Genomic DNA, 27,118 nt, shown 5'->3' on the forward strand with positions numbered 1-27,118 from the left:
GTGCACGAATGGCAAAACTTCATTTTTTCGGATGAATCCAGGTTCTCTTTACAGCATCATGATGGTCGCATCCGTGTTTGGCGACATCGCGGTGAACGCACATTGGAAGCGTGTATTCGTCATCGCCATACTGGCGTATCACCCGATGTGATGGTATGGGGTGCCATTGGTTACTCGTCTCGGTCACCTCTTGTTGGCAATGACGGCACTTTGAACAGTGGACGTTACATTTAAGATGTGTTACGACCCGTGGCTCTAATCTTCATTCGATCCCTGCGAAACCCTACATTTCAGCAGGATGATGCACGACCGCATGTTGCAGGTCCTGTACGAGCTTTTCTGGATACAGAAAATGTTCGACTGCTACCCTGGCCAGCACATTCTCCAGATCTCTCACCAACTGAAAACGTCTGGTCAATGGTGGCCGAGCAACTGGCTCGTCACAATACGCCAGTCACTACTCTTGATGAAGTGTGGTATCATGTTGAAACTTCAAGGGCAGATGTACCTGTACACGCCATCCAAGCTCTGTTTGACTCAATGCCCAGGCGTATCAAGGCCGTTATTGCGGCCAGAGGTGGTACTGATTTCTCAGGATCTATGCACCCAAATTGCGTGAAAATGAAATCACATCTCAGTTCTAGTATAATATATTTGTCCAATGAATACCTGTTTATCATTTGCATTTCCTCTTGGTGTAGCAATTTTAATGGCCAGTAGTGTAGTAGTTTATTCCAGACAGGACTAACTACTACACTGGAGGCTAGTTCTAGGGTTAGAAAAAGCATGAATAACACTGTTACAACAGAAGCCAGTGCAGAAGTCCCCCAGGAGTGGATCCTAACCACAGTAGCAAACAGTAGCAGCATCTTAAGGCAACAAGGCGATAGGCTGCCATCCGACCTTTATCAAAGTCGGAAACATGATGGTACGCATTTCTCCTCCTTACACGACGCATGACAACAACGTTTCACCAGGCAACGCCAGTCAGCTGCTGTTTGTGTATGAGAAATCGGTTGGAACCTTTCGCATGTCAGCACGTTGTAGGTGTCGCCACCGGCGCCAACCTTGTGTGGATGCTCTGAAAAGCTAATCATTTGTATATCACAGCATCTTCTTCCTGTCGCTTAAATTTCGCGTCTGTAGCACGTCATCTTCGTGGTGTAGCAATTTTAATGGCCAGTAGTGTAGGTCGAAGGCTGTAGTGAACTCATTGGAGTGGATTTCATTCCCACTCTGCGATCTAGTATAACGTTTTCCAATAGCAATTAAGTCGAATAGTTCATTTGAAAGAAGTCGCTGTGGAAGCAACGACAGTCTAAAACTGGCAACAGTAACTTCAAGTGCTATGCTAAGGGAAGCCTTGCTTTGGTTAGAAAAGAGCCAGATAATGCTAATTTACTGCACATACACATCCTGTAAGAAAAAAAAATAATAAGAAAGCTTTATTCCTTGGTCCCCATCTCTAATGTCACTCTTGATAAAACGAAATTATTTGTACAACGGTAAACAAGAGAATACTGTCACGTGATGCAGATACTTACAGTTTTTAAAGAATATTTTTAGACAATAACAGAAACAGCTTGGGCTTAATACGTTGATAGATATTTTAAAAATTACAAATGCTATGACTCACCTGAATTTTGGGTTTGTCGCCATCGGAAATGACCGTGAAGGGCCAGTGCTTCATGTCGTCTTGTATCTTGGGATCGTCAAAGCGTCTTCCAATCAATCGCTTCGCGTCGAAAACCGTGTTCTTCGGGTTCATGGCCACCTGTGAACACAACATCACGAAAATTGTGTCAAAATTCGAATGGCTCTGAGCACTTTGGGACTTAACAAAATGGTTCAAATGGCTCTGAGCACTATGGGACTTAACATCTATGGTCATGAGTCCCCTAGAACTTAGAACTACTTAAACCTAACTAACCTAAGGACAGCACACACATCCATGCCCGAGGCAGGATTCGAACCTGCGACCGTAGCGGTCGCGCGGTTCCAGACTGAAGCGCCTAGAACCGTTCGGACACACCGGCCGGCAAATTCTGTCATCTTGCGTTATTTTCAAAATCAGTTGTATACCATTACAACCGTAATATTCATTGTTTTCCGTCGGTTGCCTAAAACACGTGTATGGAATGTCATCCCAGCACCACTAGATAGATCAGGCTCTTGCATATGTGTTACAACGTAATTGAAACCAAACGTAATCACATATAATGAGTACAGGAAATGAATTCCCAATTGCGAATACGGCCACCTCCGACTGTAGAATGCAATGACGACATTCAAAATTTGTGTCGGGCCGGGACTCGAACCCGAATATCCTGCTTGTCGCGAGTGATCGCCTTAACCATTCGGCTATCCGTGCACACTTCACGGCTAGACCCAAATTTTCAAATGTTGTCCTCCATGTCTCATTAACCTCTACTCGTTGTACATCTGCTGTAACCACGGTGCAGGGGAGATATTTAATCGAAAGTCGCTAACCTGGTATCAGCAAACAAATACAATATTTCAGTGCCTGTATTTGTAAGAAGTGCATTGCATTGTACTTCTTATACTATCGTACACTAATGTAAATGCGCGAGTGCCGATATAATACTCCACAATAAAAAGTTGATAAAATAAACACACAACTAAATACGTCAGTCACATCAAACAGTTACAAAATCCAACAGTTCTCTCTACAACAACAGTGTCATTGGCAACCAGCGTGGAAATTTCCTGTCTTGGCTCATATTCTAAACTGCAATATTGCAATTTTCTGCCTGCAAACATAATCTGTAATGTGCAAAGCCCCTTTCAAAAATGGTTCAAATGGCTCTGAGCACTATGGGACTCAACTGCTGTGGTCATCAGTCCCCTAGAACTTAGAACTACTTAAACCTAACTAACCAAAGGACATCACTCACATCCATGCCCGAGGCAGGATTCGAACCTGCGACCGTAGCGGTCACGCGGTTCCAGATTGTAGCGCCTAGAACCGCACGGCCACTCCGGCCGGCAACAAAGCCCCTTTAAAGAAGGAAAATTTGTTTCCCTACTCAGAAAAATTTGTCATTTGTTTTGCAGTAGGTTCAAATGGTTCAAATGGCTCTGAGCACTATGGGACTCAACTGCTGAGGTCATTAGTCCCCTAGAACTTAGAACTAGTTAAACCTAACTAACCTAAGGACATCACAAACATCCATGCCCGAGGCAGGATTCGAACCTGCGACCGCAGCGGTCTTGCGGTTCCAGACTGCAGCGCCTTTAACCGCACGGCCACTTCGGCCGGCTGTTTTGCAGTAGATGCTGGATTGCTATTGGAGAGAAGAATCACGAAGATAGTTTTTCTGATTTCAGTTTCCTCGTCATTACTGTGCAGTACCTATGTTACCCAAATAACACACACACACACACACACACACACACAGACACACACACTCACACATAATTGATTCTTCATACTTCGGTACATTACACGAGAGACCGTGAATCCTTACGTCCTGAAAAAAGGACAGTTGTTGTAGGATTTTTCCCTCGACACCGAGGCTAAAAGAAGTGGAGCACAAACTAACTTAAACATGAATACCGATAGAATAGACGGTGGCATTTTTTGTAAATTAAAAAATTAAAAAATACAACGAAGGCATTCGAACTAGGAAGAGACACGTACTGTAACATAACTGAAAATTTCTTAACACTTTCTCCCGTCAGAAATAACTTTGAAATCATTTAGTAAAAGATGTGTAGAGCAGCTGTAAAACACGAAAATGGAAACATGTAGCATCAGATTGTTTTCTCGTTTACGTGAAACAGATGAAGAAATAAAACTTACAGAAACTGAAAGGGTGGCTACTTCGGACATCACTTAGAGTGTGTCCTTCTCCTTTCCTTGTTCGTATTTTCTGTATTTAATTCAAATTAAAAGTGTGTTTTTGCTTCACACAGCCGAAAGTATAAAGTGTTATACACGGTTGTTCTTCTTACTGCAGAAGTTTATTCGCCCAGACAGCATAAAGTTTTTTGATATTTTATTGACATTAAAGCTATCTGATACCTGATATTGCAAGCTTTGTAATGATTTCTTTTTATGTATTCCGTTGATAGCATTTTTAATACGTTGTTATATGTTACGTAATTGTACGTGATATTACGCTAGAAGGTAATGCAATAGATTAAAACAGAGCTCACTAGCGTGTTTTTATGGTTCCACCTTGCAACCCTTCTCTCACTTTTTAAGTTTAAAGATGGAATTTGGTACGAAACATAACAAACATAAAGTAAAGTTACACACCACCGTTCTCATATTTTTAATCACTAGATACAAATAATTCATTACTGTAACCTTACTAGTTTGCACTCGGGAGGACGACGGTTCAAACCCGCGTCTGGCCATTCTGATTTAAGTTTTCCGTGATTTCCCTTAATCAAATGGTTAAAATGGCTCTGAGCACTATGGGACTTAACATCTGTGGTCATCAGTCCCCTAGAACTTAGAACTACTTAAACGTAACTAACCTAAGGACATCACACACATCCATGCCCGAGGCAGGATTCGAACCTGCGACCGTAGCAGCCGCGCGGTTCCGGACTGCGCGCCTAGAAGCGCTAGACCACCGCGGCCGGCTTCCCTTAATCGATTGGGGCAAATGCCGGAATGGTTCCTATGAAAGCGATGGCCAATTTCCTTCCCCAGCCTTCCATAATCCGATGGGACCGATAACATCACCGTTTGGTGCCTTCTCCCAAATCAACCAACAAGCATCAATAGTTTTTAGTATCTGGTAACGATGACCATAACACTGATATAAGATACAGTCAAAACATTTTTCTAGCAATTTTCTGAGGCGTACATTTAGAAAGCCAGCTATATAATCCTTTTACTTTCATAAATTTTTGTATGAATAAAAAAATAAAAAATATAATAAATATACTTTACATTCTATTTCAAAGATGTAATCGTATGTTGTAAAAGATTGCTGCCATCTCGTGGCATCTCAAAACACTATGTATTCCACTGATTGCCTCGTAAGTTTCCTATCAGATGTCAACAAGCACACAACAAGAAAGAATTTTATACACGACTTATGTATTATTTGTGATTATTGTGCACTGTTCGCACGGTTGTTATCTTATCGTATGACGAGAGACGGTACTATGGAGTATCGTCTCTATAAGGATGTTTACCTTCAATTTGTATGCATTTTATGTTGGTCTAATGTCAGAATTTTCCGTAATTGATCCTTATTTTACATTAAATTTATGTCCAATTAATGTGAACAGTCGACGAAATGGATTGGCCCTGTATACAAACGATCTGGAGATGGCGATCTAATTTCTCTGAAACTAGTAATCACTGTGTATTTTTATGCGGTCTGGACGAATAAACTGTCGTAATAAGAACAACAGTGTTTACGTTCTAACATCGCCTCCAATACAGCTGACAGTGTCAGGTAATCATCGTAACAAAATGCTGTGCTGAGCATTTGTCGAGAAGAAATCGAGACCAAGCTCTTGGTAACGTGTTCTTCGCTGCTGCAAAGTGTCATCAAAATGGAAACTTTGTTACTGACGACGTGTAATAATGAGCCAACGTATAGTACATAGCTTTTATTCAATTAATATATAACAGTGTGCTTCCGAGTGTTATGCCCAGTTGTTGTTTACATTAACCATTCGCTCCCAGGAAACCTGGTAGATCACCTCAATTAATGTTTGCCTTTCAAAAACCAAGACCCTTTTTTAATGGGCAGTTAACGCCTATTATTTTCAGTACATACTGGAACTATTATTGACTGTTGTTGGGAGTATGAAAAGAAAAATAGTAATATGTTCAGTTGTTCGTCCTTTTTTTGCCGTACATCTATGGTCTCCCTTCATTAGTGATTCAGTAGTAAACAGAGCTTTGTTGTTGGATGATACTATTACAGAAGATACTGCTATTTAACTAAACAGACGGTAGGCTACACCAATAAGGTTATAGAAGAGATTCTAATAATGATAGTTATAGGTGGTGTGGTTCTTAATAAGATATATATTTGAAGTGCATCTTAAGATAAAAGGTTGTATCATTATTAACTTTTTTCATATTGTTCGAAAACTTTTAATTATGGAGATAACAATTAGACAACAATGAATAGATAACAATTTCCGGTTCAAAAATCAATCGTCTTCACATCTGACAGGAATAAGGAAACAGAAAATGCACTTATACTAACTTTTCTTTTCAGATCGGAAGAGGGCTCATTTTTTTCAGCCGATGCTAATTACCTAATTATTGTCGTCTAACTGCGATCTAGACAATTTACAGCTTTCGAATAATTTCTTAAAAAAGTTTATGTACAAGATATCCCAGGAAGGAATGGTTACCATTCATGGATGTGACAGGAACGATAATTCCAAGCAAAAAAGTCCAGTAATCATGGATTCTGAAACGCATACCTTATGAGCCATGAGCACTTTTGCAGTGGAAGCGATGCGTTTCACAGCAGCGAAGATGAGCAAGTGCCCATAGCTCTTAAGGTATGCACTTTAGAGCCCATGTTTACTCGGCATTTTTTCATGTTTTCATCCATATTACCACATCCAAAAATATGGAAAGCAAAGAATTTGCAGTAGGAGAGATTTGTTTCATAACATTGAAAATGACGCTACGCTCATAGCTCTTAAGGCATGCAGTTTAGAGCACGTGTTTACTACACTTTTACGCTTCGAATGATCGTTTCTGTCAAATCCCTGAATAATGGTCACTCCTCCTAGGCACCCTGTATAAAATATGTATTTGAGATCGCTTCTCTCCATTTAGAAAATGTCAGGTAATAGTTATAAGCAGATTAAGTACTACTATCGCGCTACTGTCTAAGTGAAAAATATGTACGATTCGTCTTGTAGAATGGGAAAGGCTGTCTAGTACAACGACCATTTCTAGTATAGCAAAATTTCAGAAATCAAAGCCGGCCGGTGTCGCCGTGCGGTTCTAGGCGCTTCAGTCCGGAACCGCGCTGCTGCTACGGTCGCAGGTTCGAATCCTGCCTCGGGCTTGGATGTGTGTGATGTCCTTAGGTTAGTTAGGTTTAAGTAGTTCTAAGTTCTAGGGGACTGATGACCACAACTGTTAAGTCCCATAGTGCTCAGAGCCATTTGAACCATTTTGATTTTTCAGAAATCAAGATGCTGTATGCGTGGCTGTTTCGATGTGTCGTCCATTTCAGCCGTTTTGCAGAGCACCTCATATTTCCAGTAAAATGAATGTTTACGGTAAACCCACTTCAGTGTCACATGTCCTCAAGCCACGGAGTACACTGCATGGTGGCGTGGGAACTTGTCTCTTGGATCTGAAGTAGGAGTGGAGATTCGGATCAGAAACGGGGAGCAGCACAGGCGACGTGTAAACAGCGCCTGCCTGCAGCAGGAGGCTGCTATCGGCAGATTCGGTCCACGCGTCAGTCGTAAACCTACGCCCACGCCGTCGTCTGTTACCTCCCCGCCTCCCCTCACCACGACACACATACACGCACGTCTCCTCGGGGCGTAACATTGGCCGCTGGACATCGTCCAGAGCCTGGCCGGCTAAAGAAGAGCAGAAATAAACACACCTCGCGGAAAATTCCAGCATGAGCATCCACAGCTACCGTGGATGAGGTAAAGATCAGGACGTTATGATAAGCAGGTAACTTCGTGCTTCCACTGATGAGTCAACACATTATGACCACCTACTTAATAACTTGTTTTTCCTTCTTTGGAACGAAATACATCACTGCTCCTGAGTATCAGGGATCTGACAATTAGTGGTAGGTTTGTGGAGATATGTGGCATTAGATGTTTACCCATAGGTCATGTAATTCGCGTAAATAACGGGCCACTGATTTGCGTACGCGGTGATAGAGACCGATAGCGACACAGATGGGTTACATAGAGTTTACGTGAGGCGAATATGGTCGCCGAGACATCAACGTGAGTTCACTATAAGGCTCTTCAGGCAACTATAGCACGGTTCTGGCTCCGTGACACGGACAGTTATACTGCTGACAAGGGAACCTCCCCATCGCACCCCCCTCAGATTTAGTTATAAGTTGGCACAGTGGATAGATCTTGAAAAACTGAAAACAGATCAATTGAGAAAACAGGAAGAAGTTGTGTGGAACTGTGAAAAAATAAGCAAAATATACAAACTGAGTAGTTCATGGGAAGATATGCAATGTCAAGGAGACTCTGAAGGCAGGAGCGCCGTGGTCTCGTGGTAACGTGAGCAGCTGCGGAACGAATGGTCCTAGGTTCAAGTCGACCGGCGAATGAAAATTTTAATTTTGAAAACCTAAATCGGGCAAGGTAGAAGAATCTTTTTACCCCTTCGCCAAGTGTACAAGTTAGGTGGGTCGACAACATATTCCTGTCATGTGACGCACATGCCGTCACCAGTGTCGTATAGAATATATCAGATGTGTTTTCCTGTGGAGGAATCGGTTGACCTATGACCTTGCGATCAAATGTTTTCGGTTCCCATTGGAGAGGCACGTCCTTTCGTCTACTAATCGCACGGTTTTGCGATGCGGTCGCAAAACACAGACACTAAACTTATTACAGTGAACAAAGACGTCAATGAACGAACGGACAGATAATAACTATGCAAAAATAAAGAAAATAAAATTTTCACTCGAGGTAAGACTTGAACTAAGGACCTTCCGTTCAGCAGCTGCTCACGCTACCACGTGACCACGACGCTCCTGAGCTCATTTTCTCCATGATGTTACCTATGTGACCCGTGGACTACTCAGTTTGTATATTTTGCTTATTTTTTCACGGTTCCACACAACTTCTTCCTGTTTTCTCAATTGATCTGTGTTCAGTTTATCCAGGCCTATCCACTGTGCCAACTTATAACTAAATCTGAGGGGGGTGCGATGGGGAGGTTCCCTTGTGAGAGATGCCATCACCGTCGGGGAAGACATTAAGCATGAAATGAGGCAGGCGGTTCGCAGCTGTCAGCGCGTCTTCGATTACTACCACCGGTCCTGTGCAAGCAGAGGAGAATGTCCCCCTCCCACTGCACAATACTGCTCCCACCAGCCAGCATCCGTGGCGCGCCGCACGCTTCGAGCCGCCGTTCACCTCGATGACGACGTTTGCAGAGACGACCATCAACGTAGTGTAGCAAAAATGTGATTCACCCGAAGAGCCGGCACGTTTCCATTGATCGACGGTCAAATCCCGATGGTCCCGTGCCCACTGCAATCTTAATTTGCGATGTCGTTGGGTCAAAATGTGAATATGTACGGGTAGTCTGCTGCGGAGCTCCATGTTCAACAATATACGATAAACGGTGTGCTCCTAAACACGTGTGTGTGCACTACATTGAGCTCTTTCGACAGAGATACCACAGATTACGCCCTATCCTATTTTACAGGGCAGACGAGCCTCCGAACCCTAATTTCTGTGAAGAGTCGTGGACGTCCAACCATTTAGCCCCAAGTGGTAATTTCACATCCTTCTGCCTCTTTCCGTAGATGCTCAGGATAGTAGCACGTGAACATTCGCCCAACTTCGCCGTTTTGGAAACACTCATTCACAAGCTCTGCATTATAATAATCTGCCCTTCGTCAAAGTCGCTTATCTCGATGGATTTCCGCATTTTCAGCCCATATCTTCGCTTGGATGATTCCCCTCCCGTGTCTGCTCCGCTTACATACTTTTGTTACCACGCCACGTGCCCGCAAGGCCACCACGCGGAATCCAACGTCGCGATGGTCGGTGGTCATAAATTACGCGTTAGTGCTGAGCTAGTGAAGTGCTCGACAATGCTTTTTCCATGTTTGTAGTCTCGTTTGCTAGTCATGGTGTTTCCTCTTGCGTCGAGGGATATGTCTGTACACGTGTAGCCCGGGGTGCGCTTCAGGGTGCGTAACCATTCGTCTCCTGACCCTCTACGATCAGCGCACAGTTCACTGCAGGTACCACACTTGCATCACTAGTTTTCCTGGCATCCCCGCAGCCGGTGGATTGTTCACAGTGTGATGCTTCAAACGGCAGTGAACGGTGACTGGAAATTTAAGAAGACGTCTGGGATGCCACTGAGAACCAAATACTTACAAAGGGTTGTTCCAACGTAGTGGCTCTGTAACTAAAAAATTATAGCCTTGTAAAAAATTTTGTTACTGTAAAAAATTTGAACTTTGTGCCTGTTCTGACCATCGTGGACAACCTTTGTAAGCATATATTCGTTCTTTCAAAAGACAGTACCTCAGTGGCGATTTGTGTGTATGTTTGACGGCAAAGCCAAAAATTAAAATTGTGCCCTAATCTCTAAGTTTTTCGTGGCGACATTTTAGCATAAAATATTGTCGGTACTGTTTTTGGTGGTAATCAGTCCTGTGACTGGTTTTGAAGCAGCCCGCCACAACTTCTACTCCCGTGAAGACCCTTCAAGCATCATTTGCACCCAACGTCCTTATTTAATTGTTGTATATATTCCAAACTCTGTCCACCCCTACAGTTTTCAACCAATACAACTCCCTTCAGTTCAATGCAAGTTAGTTCCCTGATGTCTTGACACACATTCTATCATCCTGTCCCTTTTTCTTGCCAGAGTTTTACACAAATTTCTTTCGTCGCCGTTTCTATTGATAATCTCCTCATTCTCGATCTTATAAATCCTTCTGATTTTCCACACCCTTTCATTGCACCACATCTAGAACGCTTCGATCCTCTTCTTTTCCAATTCTTCCGCAGTCCGTGATTTTCTTCCATACAGTGCTACCGAGCGAGGTGGTGGTGTGGTTAGCACACTGGACTAGAATTCAGGAGGACGACGGTTCAATCCCTTGTCCGGCCATCCTGATTTAGGTTTTCCGTAATTTCCCTAAATCGCTTCAAGCAAATGCTGGGATGGTATCTTTGAATGGGCACGGCTGTCTTCCTTTCCCATCATTCCTTATTCCGATGGGACCGATGATCTCGCTGTTTGGTCCATTCCCCTGCTCAACTAACCAACCAACCACACAATTCTGTTCTTCAGACATAAGTTCTCAAATTTTTTTTTTCCTCAAAGCCACTTCTTTGAGCCACTAAAGCCGTTTTTGCTGCTGCAGCCGGCTTTTTATATGCTCCTTGGTTCGTCCATCAGATGTTATTTTACTTCCTATGTATCAGCATTTCTTCACCATGTCTACTTCGTGTTCCCAGTTTTGATGGTAAGTTTCTCACTCATCATGTTCCGCTACTTCCCATTACGTTCATCTTTCTTCAGTTTAGTCTCAGTCCATATTCTACAGGGTGAGTCACTAATTATTGCCACTTAGAATAACTCCGAAAGTATGATAGGAGCTGAAAAGTGTGTGGGACAAATGTTGCATGGGACAATGGGGGCCATAATACGACGTTGGGTTTTTGTTGCTAGGTGGGGTCGCTGCAGAAATATGAAGGTCAACTTTGTTTTCTTTTAAATGGGATGCAATAGACTGGTATTTATTTTCTGATAGCGGCTATCGAGACGAATCCAATGGTGTGCAACACTAGGGTCTTTGAAGGTCAACGAAGGTCACAAAGGTGGCATGAACGTCCATTTACAGTTGGTGTTCGATGTGATAAGGAATTCCACTCACACCATGATAAGAAGATTGAAACACTGCATTGATAACAATGGTCATCACTTCGAACACCTTCTGTAAATGGACGTTCATGCCACCTTCAAAGACCATACTGTTACACATCATTGGATTCGTCTCGATAGCCGCTATCAGAAAATAAGTACAAAACTACAGCACCCCACTTAAAAAAACAAAGCTTACCTTCATATCTCTGAAGCGATCCCACCTAGCAACAAAAAACCAACCTCATATTATGGGCCCCATTGTCCTATGCAACTTTTGTCCCACAAACTTTTCAGCTCCTATCATACTTTCGGAGTTATTCTTGATGGCAATAGTTAGTGACTCACCCTGAATATTAAGAACATAATTCATTCGATTCAGTATGTCCAGCAATTCTTTTTCGCTTTCATCAAGGATGGCAGTATCGCCATTAAATCTTATGCCTCACTGTAAAGACGGAACAGTAAGGGAGCAAGAATGTGTGTATTAGTAGTATATCTATGCCAATCCTGCCCCACTTTGCATTCAAGTGACCTTGGATAGTGCAAGTGAGCTAGAAATTCCAAATCTCTAAAATCCATGATGTAACAAGTCCTGCCTTCATTATCAACGACTTCACTGCCCTTATCAATGAAGTCTATATTGGTAGGGTAAGTTCGGGAGAGTTGGACCATTTTATTTCTTCAACATAAAATTTATGTATTTTTCAAGTTATCTTGACTTCTGGAGCCACATTCGTACAGAGTGTCATATAAGCTTTTGACACCGTTCCTCACAAGCGACTTCTAATCAAGCTGCGGGCCTATGGGGTATCGTCTCAGTTGTGCGACTGGATTCGTGATTTCCTGTCAGGGAGGTCGCAGTTCGTAGTAATACACGGCAAATCATCGAGTAAAACTGAAGTGATATCAGGTGTTCCCCAGGGAAGCGTCCTGGGTCCTCTGCTGTTCCTGATCTATATAAATGACCTGGGTGACAATCTGAGCAGTTCTCTTAGGTTGTTCGCAGATGATGCTGTAATTTACCGTCTAGTAAGGTCATCCGAAGACCAATATCAGTTAGAAATCGATTTAGAAAAGATTGTTGTATGGTGTGGCAGTTGGCAATTGACGCTAAATAACGAAAAGGGTGAGGTGATCCACATGAGTTCCAAAAGAAATCCTTTGGAATTCGATTACTCGATAAATAGTACAATTCTCAAGGCTGTCAATTCAACTAAGTACCTGGGTGTTAAAATTACAAACAACTTCAGTTGGAAAGACCACATAGATAATATTGTGGGGAAGGCGAGCCAAAGGTTGCGTTCCATTGGCAGCACACTTAGAAGATGCAACAAGTCCACTAAAGAGACAGCTTACACTACACTCGTTCGTCCTCTGTTAGAATATTGCTGCGCGGTGGGGGTCCTTGCCAGGTGGGATTGACGGAGGATATCGAAAGGGTGCAAAAAAGGGCAGCTCGTTTTGTATTATCACGTAATATGGGAGAGAGTGTGGCAGATATGATACGCGAGTTGGGATGGAAGTCATTAAAGCAAAGACGTTTTTCGTCGCGGCGAGATCTATTTACGAAATTTCAGTCACCAACTTTCTCTTCCGAATGCGAAAATATTTTGTTGAGCCCAATCTACATAGGTAGGAATGATTATCAAAATAAAATAAGAGAAATCAGAGCTCGAACAGAAAGGTTTAAGTGTTCGTTTTTCCCGAGCGCTGTTCGGGAGTGGAATGGTAGAGAGATAGTACGATTGTGGTTCGATGAACCCTCTGTCAAGCACTTAAATGTGAATTGCAGAGTAATCATGTAGATGTAGATGTAGATGTAGACTGAGGCACTGCCACTTAAAATGATTACACATGAAGAGAAGAGTCATTTAAAATTTCATATTTTTGCTTCGAATGTTTTTTAATTGTAACAGAGTGATCTGTTAATATTTTAGTCCAAAAAAATTTCATCAGTTTATTATAATTTGTTATAAAACTTGCCTGAACATTGGTTTTTCTAATGAGTTGCTGGTTTTTTTCAAGCATTAGCCTGGATTTCTCTCATCACAACCAAATGTTGACCATCGTGAACAGGCAACAAACTGAACCAAATCGTTATTTTTATTAGTTTAGTAATAAGTTTACCACAGCCCACACATTCATCCTTGTCTCTTTCACCAAAGTTTTTTCGTTATCTTCGAAAATGTGTTGCAGCTGATAAACACGTTGAGCTATTGCAGTATTTTTTTACTGAGCTTCTTCAGTCTGTTTTTTTCCCTTCATTCGTATTTTCCTTTGGTGATCTTTTTGTGCCCTTTTTCTGTTTCCTTTGTTTTCTAATCCCTCTTTCTTTACAGTTTCGATATTTTCTGCAGGATTTAGCACGCTGGATACAGTTCCTTTCTTCCTCTTAAAATTCATGTTTTTATCAACAGAAGAAACGTATGATATTTCTTCCAAAAGTTTTGTCTGTGTTGGCTTAGGAGTAGTTAGTTTTTGGTGGTAGTCTTGAAAGTTTTGGCTTTCATAGGAGTGGAGTCTGAAGTTACGTCAGTGAAGAAATTGGACTTTTGCTTGGTATCACAAGGCCTTTTGAGGAGCTTTGAAGTAGTTGGTTGGCCTGTGTGTGAAATTGAGCTCTTGCATTTATTGGCGCAGATACATCTTCCGACAAATAAGGATAGTCTGACACTGCGGCCGTCTTCGTTGGGATTATTGTACACGCCTTGAAGCTAAATTTAACTGTGTTCCATCTGTCTCAGATTAAAATAAGTGGTCGGTCTCTCCCAAATAACACTGGTCCATCTAGCCCGGTTGTCTGGGAGAGATGTGACGACTCCGAATTCTAGCCAGCGAATTAGATGGCCTTTTTGGGTTAGTTTCATGCCTGCACATTTGTCAAGCTCGTGTCAGTATTTGCAAACTAAGCCTTAATACTAAAATTATGTAACTACACGATAAAATATTTCGGCTTACCAGAACAGAGAATGTGATTTTTCTCCAGAACTAATCCGACAATGAGACCATCACTTCTATACCACGTTGGTTCACAAAAGAGCTTCATCGCAAGTAACAGGAGCTGTTCTCCAGCGGAGTATTTTGAAATACTTCTCTGGTCCGTCTCACCCAGTAGTCCAACTCTATCGGACTCAACGCTATGTCCATACATACTCCACAAGCCACTGTATAGTGCGTGGCAGAGGGTACCCTCTACCTTTATTAGTCATTGCCTTTCCTATTCCCTTTGCAAACAGAGCGATGGAAAAATGACTATCTACATGCCTCCGTATGATGCTTAAGTTCTCATATCTTATCATTGTGAACCTTATGCGAAATGTATGTTGACGGCAGTAGAATCGTTCTGCAACTAGCTTCAAATGCCATTTCTCTAAATTTTCACCATAGTCTTCCGCGAAAGGAACGTCACCCTCCCTCCAGGGTTTCCCATTTGAGGTCCCAAAGCGTCTCCGTAACACTTGCATAATGTTCGAACCTACCGGTAACAAATCTAGCATCCCGCGTTTGAGTCGATTCAATGTCTTCCTTTAATCTGTTCTGGTACGGACGAGAAACACTCGGGCAGTATTAAAGAACAGGTCGCACTACCATCCTTTATGCACTCTCGTTTACAGATGAATCACACTTTCCCGAAATTCTCCCAATAAACTGAAGTCAAGCACTCGCCTTTCCTATCACAATCCTCATACGCTCCTTCCATTTCATACCGTTGTGTAAAATTACACTCAGATATTGAAATGACATGACTGTGTTAAACAGAATTCTACTAATGCTGTGTCCGAACATTATAGTTTGTTTTTCCTACTCATCCGCATTAACTTACATTTTTCTAATTTAAAGCTAATCGCCGTTCATCGCACCAACAACAAATTTTGTTTAAGTCATCTAGCATCATCCTACAGCCACTCAGCTTCGACACCTTCCTGTACACCACAGCTTCATTAGCAAAGAACGACAGATTCCTGCCCACCCTCTCCGCCAAATAATTTATGTTCGTAGGTTGGAACTTAAACAGTGGCAACTGTTCTTCCACAACCGATACAAAAGAGTTACATGTTTTCACCTGCTACTGTCCTTCAGATTAGTCATCGGCGTTGTGTAGAACCCGTTGCCAGCGATGTGGAAGGCGTGGTATACCGTTAGCAGAGCCAGTTCTGTTGATGATGCGAATGGAGCGGTCTACTGCCTGTAGAATCTCTGGAATAGTTCTGAAGCGAATGCCACGAAGTGGTTCCTTTATCTTCGGAATCAAATCAAAGTCTCAAGGACATAAATCCCGGGAGTATGGTGGATGGTACAGTACTTCCCAGTCCCATCGACCGAAAAGAGCAGCCGCAGCTTGCGCTGTATGCGCCCGCGCATTGTCGTGTAAAATGATGGGTGGGTTGTGCAGAAAGTGTCGCCGCTTTTTTCGCAAAGCTGGTCGTTTTTGGAGCATCACCTGCGACCTGTATTATGCACTCAGTGCCACGGTTGAGAAACCCATGTTCACCATCACCGATAGCTGAGAATCTTGATGTTAGATACATTTTACAGACGTTTAGATAAACCAGCACCGCTGCTCCAGATTTGATGTTGATGTATCTTGCACTCAATAATGATACTGTCCATTCTCCAATGCTGATAGTCTTTTAGTGTATATTGAGCTTCAGCCCTTACCCAGATGCTACAAGTTCTGCAGCATGCAAGCAAAAGTGTCCTCGCCTTTGAATTACATCTAGTAATTGACTAGTAAAATACTTTTATTAGTAGAATTAGCATGCGGTGCATGCCAGATTTTCATTTTGTGTCCAAAAAGAAGATAGTATTGAACAATGGCAACTATGACGGCAGTAGCTATGACAGTCCAGCAGTAATGACAAGCTACTCGTAGAAGAAAGGATTCCTGGGAAGATCGCTTTACGTTGACATTGACACATTCTTGTTGCAGTTGCTCATGTTGCAGAAAAGAATTTTGTGTTTTCATGACACTTTTTGGTTTGTCTATTTCGCATGTAGTAATTTTCTCTAGCAAAAAAAGTCGATGTTTTGGAATGTTTGGACGTTGCTTTCAGTTTCGCCTCAACTATTGTGACCGATTTGATTCGGTTCACCTTGATTTCCTCTGCTGAGCCATTCATTTCATCTCGAGACATCTTTCATGTTTTTACAAAGTATCTGTCTTTAAAAAGTACACACTTTTGCATGTATTAATTTTAAAAACCCACCAAATTGCCTAACCGTTTTTATTTGAGAGTACAACCATTTCCATAACTTATCAGACCTCCCTGACAACAGCGAACGCTTGCTCAGCGGGCGGCATCGATATGACGAGCAAGTGGAGTCAGCAAGAGTTAATTTCACTGCGAAATTATAGTTATTGCTAAAAAGACAGCCAATCGTTACATGTAACTGCGGCACAGTGGTGAGGAAAGAACACCTGAATTTCAGATTGCATTAAAGTTTTCTTGATTATACATATGTTACAGTAGACACGCTTTCAATTCGTGATCATGCTCCCCGAAATGCGGAAACAAAATATGATGCTTTTATTGACAAGATAGGATTTATTGTGTTTTTTTCTTGTTGTAACAGATTTAGAACTGGTGGGAACTCGTCAACTAGACATCTTAAACGGGTAGAGAACTTCCTTGCCTACGCATGTGCAGACTCTTATCCACAGTTACATGCAACGATTGGCTGTCTTTCTAGTAATAACTATAATTTCTCAGTGAAATTAACTCTTGCTGACTCCACTCGCTCGTCTGACGCAACAGAAAGGGTCAGAACTGACAGTAACTTCTCGGAACTATTCGTAATTATTTCGCTGATTCAGCAGGGCGGTGAGTTACAAAAGCTCGGCTGCCACTTGAAGCAAGGTGTCGATGTCGTGCCATCATTGTCGTTCTAAGCATTTCTTTCATGGCCAAGTGCACAACTCTCCAAAAAATGTGAGTCTGGCATATAACAACCTTACATATTTCACTTATTGATTACTCGTGCTTGGTTCTCATTCAGTGTTTCAGTTTCTGCAAGCAGCTGACGAAAGCAGTGGTTGTGGTCTCTCGGAAAAAGCGCCCGACTGTGAAGAAATTCGAAGACTTTAGACTTGTATGACACCTCTCACGGATAAAATGTCTTACAACGTTCACCTACCAATTCTTCTTTTTCCTGAAACCTTAACGCTTTTGCGGGTTAATCACTGTCTACCATTCAGGCATTTGATTTAAATGTTTCTGATTCTGATACCTTTGGACACTTTCCTGGATTCCTTTAGACAGAGTCCAGTCAGTTCAGACCTGGCCAAATCTATAAATGCAACTACAGTGTCTTTCCTAAATTCACTTGCTGCAACTCAGAGTTGCGTTTCATTCAGTATTGTAGAATCTAGAAGCAGTGGGTGTTGTCTAGTACTCAATCGGAGCAGTGGTTGAAGGACTGCACCGGCTAGTACCTGATTGAAGAAGAAAACCGATGAAGGCCGTCGACGGACAAGTCTCTTGGTAAGCCGAACACCATGGACATCGTCGTCAACTTTCAGGCTGACCTAGTAATATTATTGTATTTGTGTTAAGCTAGCGATAATGGGTGAAACGACATTAAATTAGATACAAATAACGATCTTGAATGGATTGTCGGTGAGTCTGCATTTAGAACAAACATGAACAGGTGTGATAGCTATAAATACGAAGGCCTCTCTGTAAACATTTATAGCATTGAGTATCCCTATTACGAATGAATGACCGTGGGTGACAAGAGAGATAAGAAAGAATTTCGGGTTGTACAGTCGTATGTTTCAAAGCACCCTCATGAGAAACATATCAATCTACACACATCAACAAAAGTCCTCCATCATCCCTTTATTTCAAAATTCATGGTGCAGAAAATAGAAACGGCTGTGAGGCATGCGTATATACTCATTTTTAAAGTGTCCAGATCACCGTATCAAAAACCAAACATTCGTGTAGCGACAAAATCGTCTTGTTTCCCATGAGGCGTTTATCACAACACTCCTCACAATGTCAATGCGTGGACAACGTCCCCTTGTTAGGACGCAGGTTTGAATCCGTCGTGGCAAACCACTGATGAGATCATCAAGCGAGCACTTTGCCAAATGTTCTGTTGGGTTCAAGTAAGAGCAACAAGCAGGTCACACCATTCTAGTGGTCAATTATGCTGAAAGGAAGTGTTCACTAGAACAGCACGATCCGCATGCAAGTTAATATCCATCAAGACGAAACTGCCACCAAAATGTTGGCTATACGGTCTACTATTGGTTTCACAATGTCGTCCATATACCATAGAGCAGTAACGTTACGTTCAACAACCACGAGAGATGTATTGTGGCTCCTCGTAATGCTACCCCAGAATATGACTCCACCATCATCTTGCTGCACATGTGGGACAGTGTTGTAGACGTTCGATGTTACCGGATTGTCTCCAAACACATTGCCTGCAAATATATGTGCAAACAGATCGCAGTTTTGTTCAAAACCACTCGATGCCAATCCTGTGGCATCCATTCAGAATGATTTCTTACCCATATGTAACAGAGTCCATAGTTTTGCGGTGTATGACATGGTGCTCGCCATGATTGTGAGGAATGGAGATTCGGATCATGTCATCATCGCATAACGGTTTTATTCCATACACGAGGTCCTGTATCTTCTTCTAACGCCAAATTCAGTTCTGGAGCATTCAGTCCACTGTTTCGTTGACTCAAAGGTCGTAGATATCGATCATTCCGTGTACCTTTTCAATGTGGATGGTCTATGCGGTCAAGTCCTCAACACTGTCTGTCAACTGGAACTGATTCCATGTCCGCGTAACATCACTTTGACCCCAGTTTACACGTTGAGCAAGTACCCTTGTTGACGAGCCTTCTGCGTGGAACGTGATGGTGCAGATCGATAACTAATCATGGTTGACTTTCGTAACTTAACGGGAGCTCACTCTATTGTTCCACAAACGTCTCTAATGCATCTCTATCGGAGCTCTACTTTCAGTTGAAGGACTTGAGTCAGTTTGAGCGCAGCGTTCTACCCCAGGTAACGCACTTGGTAACCCGTGTGTATGTTTACAAACAAAATCAGGGGTGATATTCTAATCGGTACAGGAACACTGACAATAGCAAAGCATTCGCATGGTATATCTGGGTGATACAAACATTTTGTTGATGTATCTTGGTAACACAGATACATGCCATGCCTATTACATAAAAAACATTTCAATTCTAGCAATTAAAAGCATTACTGGTCAACAGCACCCATTTGCGGTGTGTGAGTGTTGTCTGTGCTACTTTAATTCTAAAAAATGGTTAAAATGCTTTGAGCACTATGGGACTTAACATCTGAGGTCATCAGTCCCCTGGGACTTAGAACTATTTAAACCTAACCAACCTAACGACGTCACACACATCCATGCCCGTAGCGGTCGCGCGGTTCCAGACTGAAGCGCCTTTAATTCTAAAGAAAAGTTAGATGTACATTTATATGACTACACATAGTTTAAACCAGTGTCGTGCTTAGAGGCAAGAACGATTTTATAAGATTTACCAAGTTCAGCAAGAAACTGAAGCTGCTTTTCGTAATTTAGACTGATACGGAATCCGTGTTGGAATCAGTTGCTACGTGCAGTCGTAAAAGTGACTCTGGTTTGTACTGCGATGAAATACAATGGATACACCGTTCAGCATAGCATACTACATACGCTGCTGCAATTGGAGGGGTACTCCACGTTTAAGTGGCAGTGATTGCGTGAAATGGCTCACTGAACAGCTGTGAGTTAGCAGGGAGTGTGTGAATGCCTTTTTATTGCAAAGTAAAAGATGTAAATAAGTTCCAAAGAATAATTAGCGTTTCATTGACTGCTATTTCACTGTTACATACCGAGGAGCAGCACACTCCAGCTGCGACGTAAACTAAAGGCCTCAAAAGACAGTGCCGGTCGTCTTCCACAATCTCAGCAATCATGACGGCCATTTCTTGATCACAAACATATGCGAACAAATGACGACAGGTGGCTATGAAGAAGTTAAACTAAATCCAGGTCGCGGTTAACTGCTGCCATCTAATATAGAGAAATATTAATTATTTGTGAAGAACACTGCAGCATTGCACCGAGAGAGAGGCACTACAATATAAATTCATTACTTAACGATTCGCTAAAGTCAAACAGAGGTAATGAAGGAGAGGATTTAATAATGAATAAGGCCGTAGCGAAGGCATTATCGTACCAGGGTAGACACGAAACCCATATATACCACAGTATTACACTGAGAGTTTCAGAGGGAACATTTGGAAACATTTAACTAGAACAAAGTAGAAGACGAATGGGAAGCTTTAAGAGAAGAAACAGAGAGGCAGCAGAGGATCAAATAGGTAAAAAAAAAACAAGATCTAGTAGAAATCTAAAATAACACAGGAGATAATTTAATTGATGAAAGGAGACATTATAAAAATGCAGCATGCAGCAAAGGAGGCAGATAAAAGGGAATACAAACGTCTAAACAAGGAGACTCACAGGAAATGCAAAAAGGGTAAGCAGGAATGGCTGGAGGTCGGATGTAAAGATTCAGAAGCACATTTTTATTAGGTAAAAGGTGGATAACGCCTACAGGAAAAGTAAGGAGACCTTCGGAAAAAAGAGAAGCAGCCTTATGTGTATCAAGACCTCAGATGGCAAACCAACCCAAAGCAAATGGGGAAGCTGAAAGGTGGAAGTAGTATATAGATGGTCGATATAAGGGAGATGAACTTGAAGGCAATATTACAGGAATGGAAGAGGATGTAGGTAAAGATGAGATGGGAGATATGAAACTGCGAGAAGAATTTGACAGAGCACTAAAAGACCTAAATTGAAACAAGGCACTGGGAGAGCCAGCCATGGCAGAACTCTTCCATCCGGTGCGCACGACATATGAGATAGGTGAAACACCCGCAGACTTCAAGAAGAATGCAATAATTTGAATTCCAAGGAAAGCATGTGCTGACAAGTGTGAAAATTGTCCAACTATCAGTTTAACAAGTGATGGTTGCAAAATATTAACACGAATTCCTTACAGAAGAATGGAAAAACTGGTTGAAGCCGGCCTCAGGAAAGATCAATTTGGATTTCGAAGAAATGTAGGAACACGTGAAGCAATATTGACGCTACCACTTATCTTAGAAGATGGGTTGCGCACCGACAAACCTAACTTCATGGCGTTTGTAGCCATAGAGGAAGTTTTTGACAATGTTGACTTGAACACTCTCTTTGAAGTTCTGAAGGTAGGAGGGGTAAAATACAGGGAAGGAAAGGCTATTTACAACTTGTACACAAAACGAAGGGAGTCATAAGAAAGGAAGGGTATGAAAGGGAAGCAGAGGTTGAGAAGGGAGCGAGACAGGGTTGTGCCCTGTCCACGATGTTATTCAATCTGAACACTAAGCAAGCAAGAAAGGAAACCAAAGAAAAATTTGGAATAGAAATTAAAATTCAGGGAGAAAAAATAAAAACTTTGTGGCCTCCCGATGACACTGCAATTGTGTCAGAGAGAGCATAGGATCTGGAAGAGCAGTTCAATGCAATGGGCAACGTCTTGAAAGGATGATATAAGTTGAACATCAACAAAAGCAAAACAAGGATAATGGAATGTAGTGGAATTAAATCAGCTGATGCTGATGGAATTAGATTAGGAAACGAGACACTTAAAGTAGTAGATGAGTTTTGCTATTTGGGTAGCAAAACAAGTGATGATAGCCGATGTGGAGAGAATATAAAATGTAGTCTGGCAATGGCAAGAAAAGCGCTGTTAATACCGAATATAGATTTAAGTGTTAGGAAGCCTAATTTGAAAGTATTTGTATGTTGTAGCCATGTATGGATCTGAAACATGGACGATAAGCAGTTTAAACCAGAAGAGATTTGAAGCTTTTCAAATGTGGTGCTACAAAAGAATTCTGAAGATCAGATGGGTAGCGCACTAACAAATGTGGAGGTATCGAATAGAAATGGGGAGACAAGAAATCTATGGCACAACTTAACTAAAAGAAGGGATCAGTTGACAGTACTCATTCTGAGACATCAAGTGATCATCAGTTCATTATTAGAGAGAAGTGTGTGTGTGTGTGTGTGTGTGTGTGTGTGTGTGTGTGTGTGTGTGTGTGTGTGTGTATGTGTGTGTGTGTGTGTGTGTGGAGGGGGCGGAGGGCAAGGGGCAAATATCATAGAATGACACCACGAGATGAATACAGTAAACATATTCAGAAAGATATGGGCTGTAGAAGCTATTCGGAGATGAAGAGGCTTCCAGAGGATAGAGTACCATGGAGAAGTGCATCAAACCATTCTTCGGACTGAAGACCACAACAACAATAAAGTTTTTGACTGCTCACTCAAAATATGTGTACCATGCCAGAAATCAAGGGAACTCAAGGAAATGAGGGGATACTTTCATTATCATCGTGAGTAGAATCTAGTCAATCAAACGGAAATTTTTCTGTAAGGGTCTGTAAGAAATGAATAGTTTTTACCAGAAAATCATTTACCCCTATTGAGAGGTTTAAAAGTTTATTAACAGGAGAAACGATAATTGGAGGCGTGTACCATAAAGCTTGCAATGTGCGGAATGTACTCAAGATTAAAACACGTGGAGACTATTCCCATTTATATTTGAAAATTGATGTGATGTTTCTTGCTGACATGTTCGAAATCTTTCACGGTCTATGTTTTGAAACATAGGGCGCGGATCCCACGCATTACATTACTTACCTGGCTTCACAACCGGTATTGAACAACTCCAGTTTGTTCAAAGAAGCACTAGAGGTGGCAGTCGATTGTTCTTAGAGACAAGCAACTGCAAACAATAGATTCATGGCCAGTTACGGGACAAAACTGACGAATCTTAAACTGTACAGGGTGATTCCACGATGCTGTTACAAACTTACAGAGATGATGGAGAAGGGCAAATGTATCAATTTGAGACTAGGGATCCTGGTCACGAAACGACTGAGCCGAAAGTTACAAGTGAAAATCGTTCTCATACCTCTGATAGTAGAATACATGTTCCAGTACTGTTGCTGCTAAGATTGCAAGGTAGGTAACTTTCAGAGGTGGTAGTACGGAACAAAATTAGAAAAAAAAACTCCAGTAAATATGATCTCGAAAAAAGGCAAATCTTAAGGGCTATTGCACTTCCCCTATAGTAGAGATATGTTTCACAGTAGCGAAGATGAACAAGTGCACATAGATGTTAAGATATGCATTTTAGAGCCTATGTCTACTGGACTTTTTTTCTTGTTTTAGTCCATCCTACCACCTCTGAAAGTTGCCCACCCTAACTACCCTACAGTTTTAGCAACAACAGTACCCGTATTTGCAGTCCACTGTTAGAGGTATCAGAACGATTTACTCTTATAACTTTCGACTCGTTTCCTGTCCATGGTCCCTAACCTCAAAACTATCAATTACTTATTATTGCTTACAATGTCGACACCTGCCATCTAGAATCCAATGCACGTCATATTTTTACATAGCTAGAGAAAGTTGTGTGCAGATATTGTTAACATTTGCTTCAAGATTTGTAATTTAAACACTTTTGAAAATTAGTGAAATTAATAATAAAGTAGAAAAAATTTAAAGAAACATTAAATGAAATCAAAAACACTCAAAACGCTTAAACCATGATACTAAATTTATAAATCACCTCAAATTGATACATTCATCCTTTTCCATCATCCCTAAAAGTCTGTACTATCATCACAAAATCACTTTGTTTTCTTGATGTAAATAGCCTTTACAGCTGTTTCGGTGTCCAAGTTTGTATGGCTTTCTCCGTATATTAACGAAACTGTTGACCTGGAACACCTACTGGATCATTCCAACATAGGTTCACTCTAGTAGCGGATCTTGAATTTTCTGAGAGTATTCAAGATTTTCATTTAGATTTGCTCTTATGTCCAGAAAAAAATGTCACCATCATCAAATAGTAAAAAACCAAAGAAATTAATTTCGACGTTGTGTGATAAGAAAAACCATGTGATTCATTACAGAATTCTGAAACAAAGTCTGCAAAAAGGAGTTTGAAAAATGATTCACAGAATTTTACAATTTAGACAAGCTCCCTAGATGAAGCCATACATTGAGATTAATGCACAAAAACGCATGAATGCAAGCAGTGATTTCGAGAAAAATGTTTTCATACTCATGAATATGAGCGTTTAATAGTCTGCTTGTATAAACCATGCAAAATGGGCGAAAGACGTGGGGTGCACAAATAGCGATATCCTGGGAAGGTAATATGTAGCAGCTGCATTAATTTCCAAAACCCAATTTTCAAAGGAGTGTTATTTTTAACGATGATTTAGTTGACATTAAATTGAACAGGCTTAATATAGTCTTTAATACACCCATTGCAATAAGAGTGGCAATTTTGAACATTTCGGAAACCCTTCTTATGGACTTTCCTTATGGTTATATAATAAACAATTTCCCGACAAATCATGTAAAGCGTTGCTACGCAGAGGTCGAAAGCTTAATTTATCACATTAAAACTCCACATATTTGCGAGGATATCATGAACAAATTTGATACTTCACATTTCACTGTTAATAGGAGATACAGCATTTCACAGGTGAATGAAAAAAAGGTTTGAAAATCGAACCAAATGGTGACCGTATTACTGAATACGTCAGTTAATGAGCAAAAATGTATGCTCTCGAGACCGAGTCTGGACGCATAATGCACAGATAAAAGGGTGTGAAACAGTCTTCTGTTAATGGGCTAACCATCGGTTATTACAGGTTATGTGAGTTTGATTTGAAGTTGTAACAACTGTGCAATATATAATTCAGTCAAATAACCGTGCAGTGTCTTCTGTTAAGCAACAACACAGACTAGGTTTATTTGCCCAGAATGATAAATGTTTGATACTTCTTCATAAGGTGAATGCATTGGCTTGACATTACTATTGCCTGAAAAATGATGATGACTGATTTTGTTGCAAAGAGGACAGGGAAGAGTGTGGCTTGTCACATGGTGTTGATGACATCACTGATAAAGCTGGTCACATCACTGATATGAGTGATTAATTATTGATATGGAGGGTGGGGCTGATGATGTCATGAGTAGTAGAGCCATGGAGTTTCTAGCCCAGCTGAACTTTTCAAGGTCATTTAAGAGCAAAATGGCCCAATATTGGCATAGATGTACTAGTGAAATTGTATATTACACCTCTTTCTCTATAGAGTACCCAAATTTTTATGAGAATATCGAAAATCTTGCACCATTGTATGTGTCAAATGCCTTTCCTAGGTCGACAGGTCCAATGAAAGTCTATTAATTTTTTAAAATCTGTTTCCATTATCAAGTGCACCACCAGATCTCTCTTTCTGGTGCTACACTGGTCTTCATCTATGAGATCTACAATTTTCTTTTCCATTCTTCTTTAAATTATTTTTGTCAGAAACTTGGATGCATGTGCTGTTACGTTGATAGTGAGATAATTATCCCATTTATTTGCTCTTGCTCTCTTGTATGGATGATATTTTTCCAAAAGTCTGATGGAATGTCTCTAGTCTCACAGATTATACACACCAAACTGAATAGTCGTTTGGTCGCTATTTCTATCAATTATTTTAAAAATTCCGAAGGAATGTTTACTATACCTTTCAGTTTATTTGATCTAAGACCTTCCGAAGCTCTGTCAGACTCTGGCTGTAATACTTATTTCTTTTGTCTTAAATATTGACTAATACTTCTTTCCCTATCAGGTCAGCCTCTAATAGAGACCTTCAGCGCATTCATTCACCTATCCACTCTCTCCTGTACGTTTAATAGCGGTATACCACCTTCAGGCTTCATGTTGACACCCCTGCTTCTAACTTCACAAAAATTTTATTTTGACTTCTCTGTATTCTGAATTTCCATTTGTCCTCCTGATGATCATTTCTTTTTCGATTTCTTCACATTTTTTCTGCAGCCATTTCGTCTTAACTTCCCTGCACTTACTGTTTATTTCATTCCTAAGTGACTTATATTGCAGTATTCCTGTCTACTTCTGTTATCCAAGGTTTCTTCGTAGCTATCTTCCTTGTACCTACGTCTGTCTGCCTAATTTTGTGATTGCCCCCTTTCGAGACGTCCATTCGTCTTCGCCTGAACTGCCTAATGTGGGTTTCACCAATGCAATACCTATAGCCTCAGAGAACTTAATACGCATTCTATACTTCCGCAGTACTTCAGTACATCATCTCTTTCAATGCTGCTTCTTCCTGACGATTGTCTTACAGCTCGGCCTACTTTTTGTCATTACTAAAATGTGATCTAAACCTATATCTGCTCGTAGATATGCTTTACAGTCCAATATCATATTTCTGAATCTTTGTCTCACCATATTGTAATCTATCTTGTACCGTTCTGTATCTCCAGGCTTTTTCAAGTATACCACCTGTTCTTACGATTTTGAACAGTGTATTCGCTTTTATCAGCTGTACTCTACTGCAGAACTCTATTAACCTTTCTCCTCTCCCATTCCATTCACTGAGCCTATATTCTCCCATAACACCATCTTCAATTCCTTCTCCT

General features: G+C 41.2%; 1 protein-coding gene across 1 annotated transcript in view; it reads right to left on the bottom strand.

Annotated features, from left to right (window-relative positions):
- The window catches only part of LOC126254313 (heat shock protein 70 B2-like), a 127,447-nt gene that overhangs the window by 69,915 nt on the left and 30,414 nt on the right, over window positions 1-27,118 (bottom strand). The window contains exon 2 of the mRNA XM_049955302.1: window positions 1,637-1,774. Coding sequence (XP_049811259.1) covers window positions 1,637-1,774 — 138 coding nt within the window. The remainder of the gene's footprint in view (window positions 1-1,636; window positions 1,775-27,118) is intronic.

Source organism: Schistocerca nitens, chromosome 1 (genome assembly GCF_023898315.1).
Source record: "Schistocerca nitens isolate TAMUIC-IGC-003100 chromosome 1, iqSchNite1.1, whole genome shotgun sequence".
Lineage (NCBI taxonomy): Eukaryota > Metazoa > Arthropoda > Insecta > Orthoptera > Acrididae > Schistocerca > Schistocerca nitens.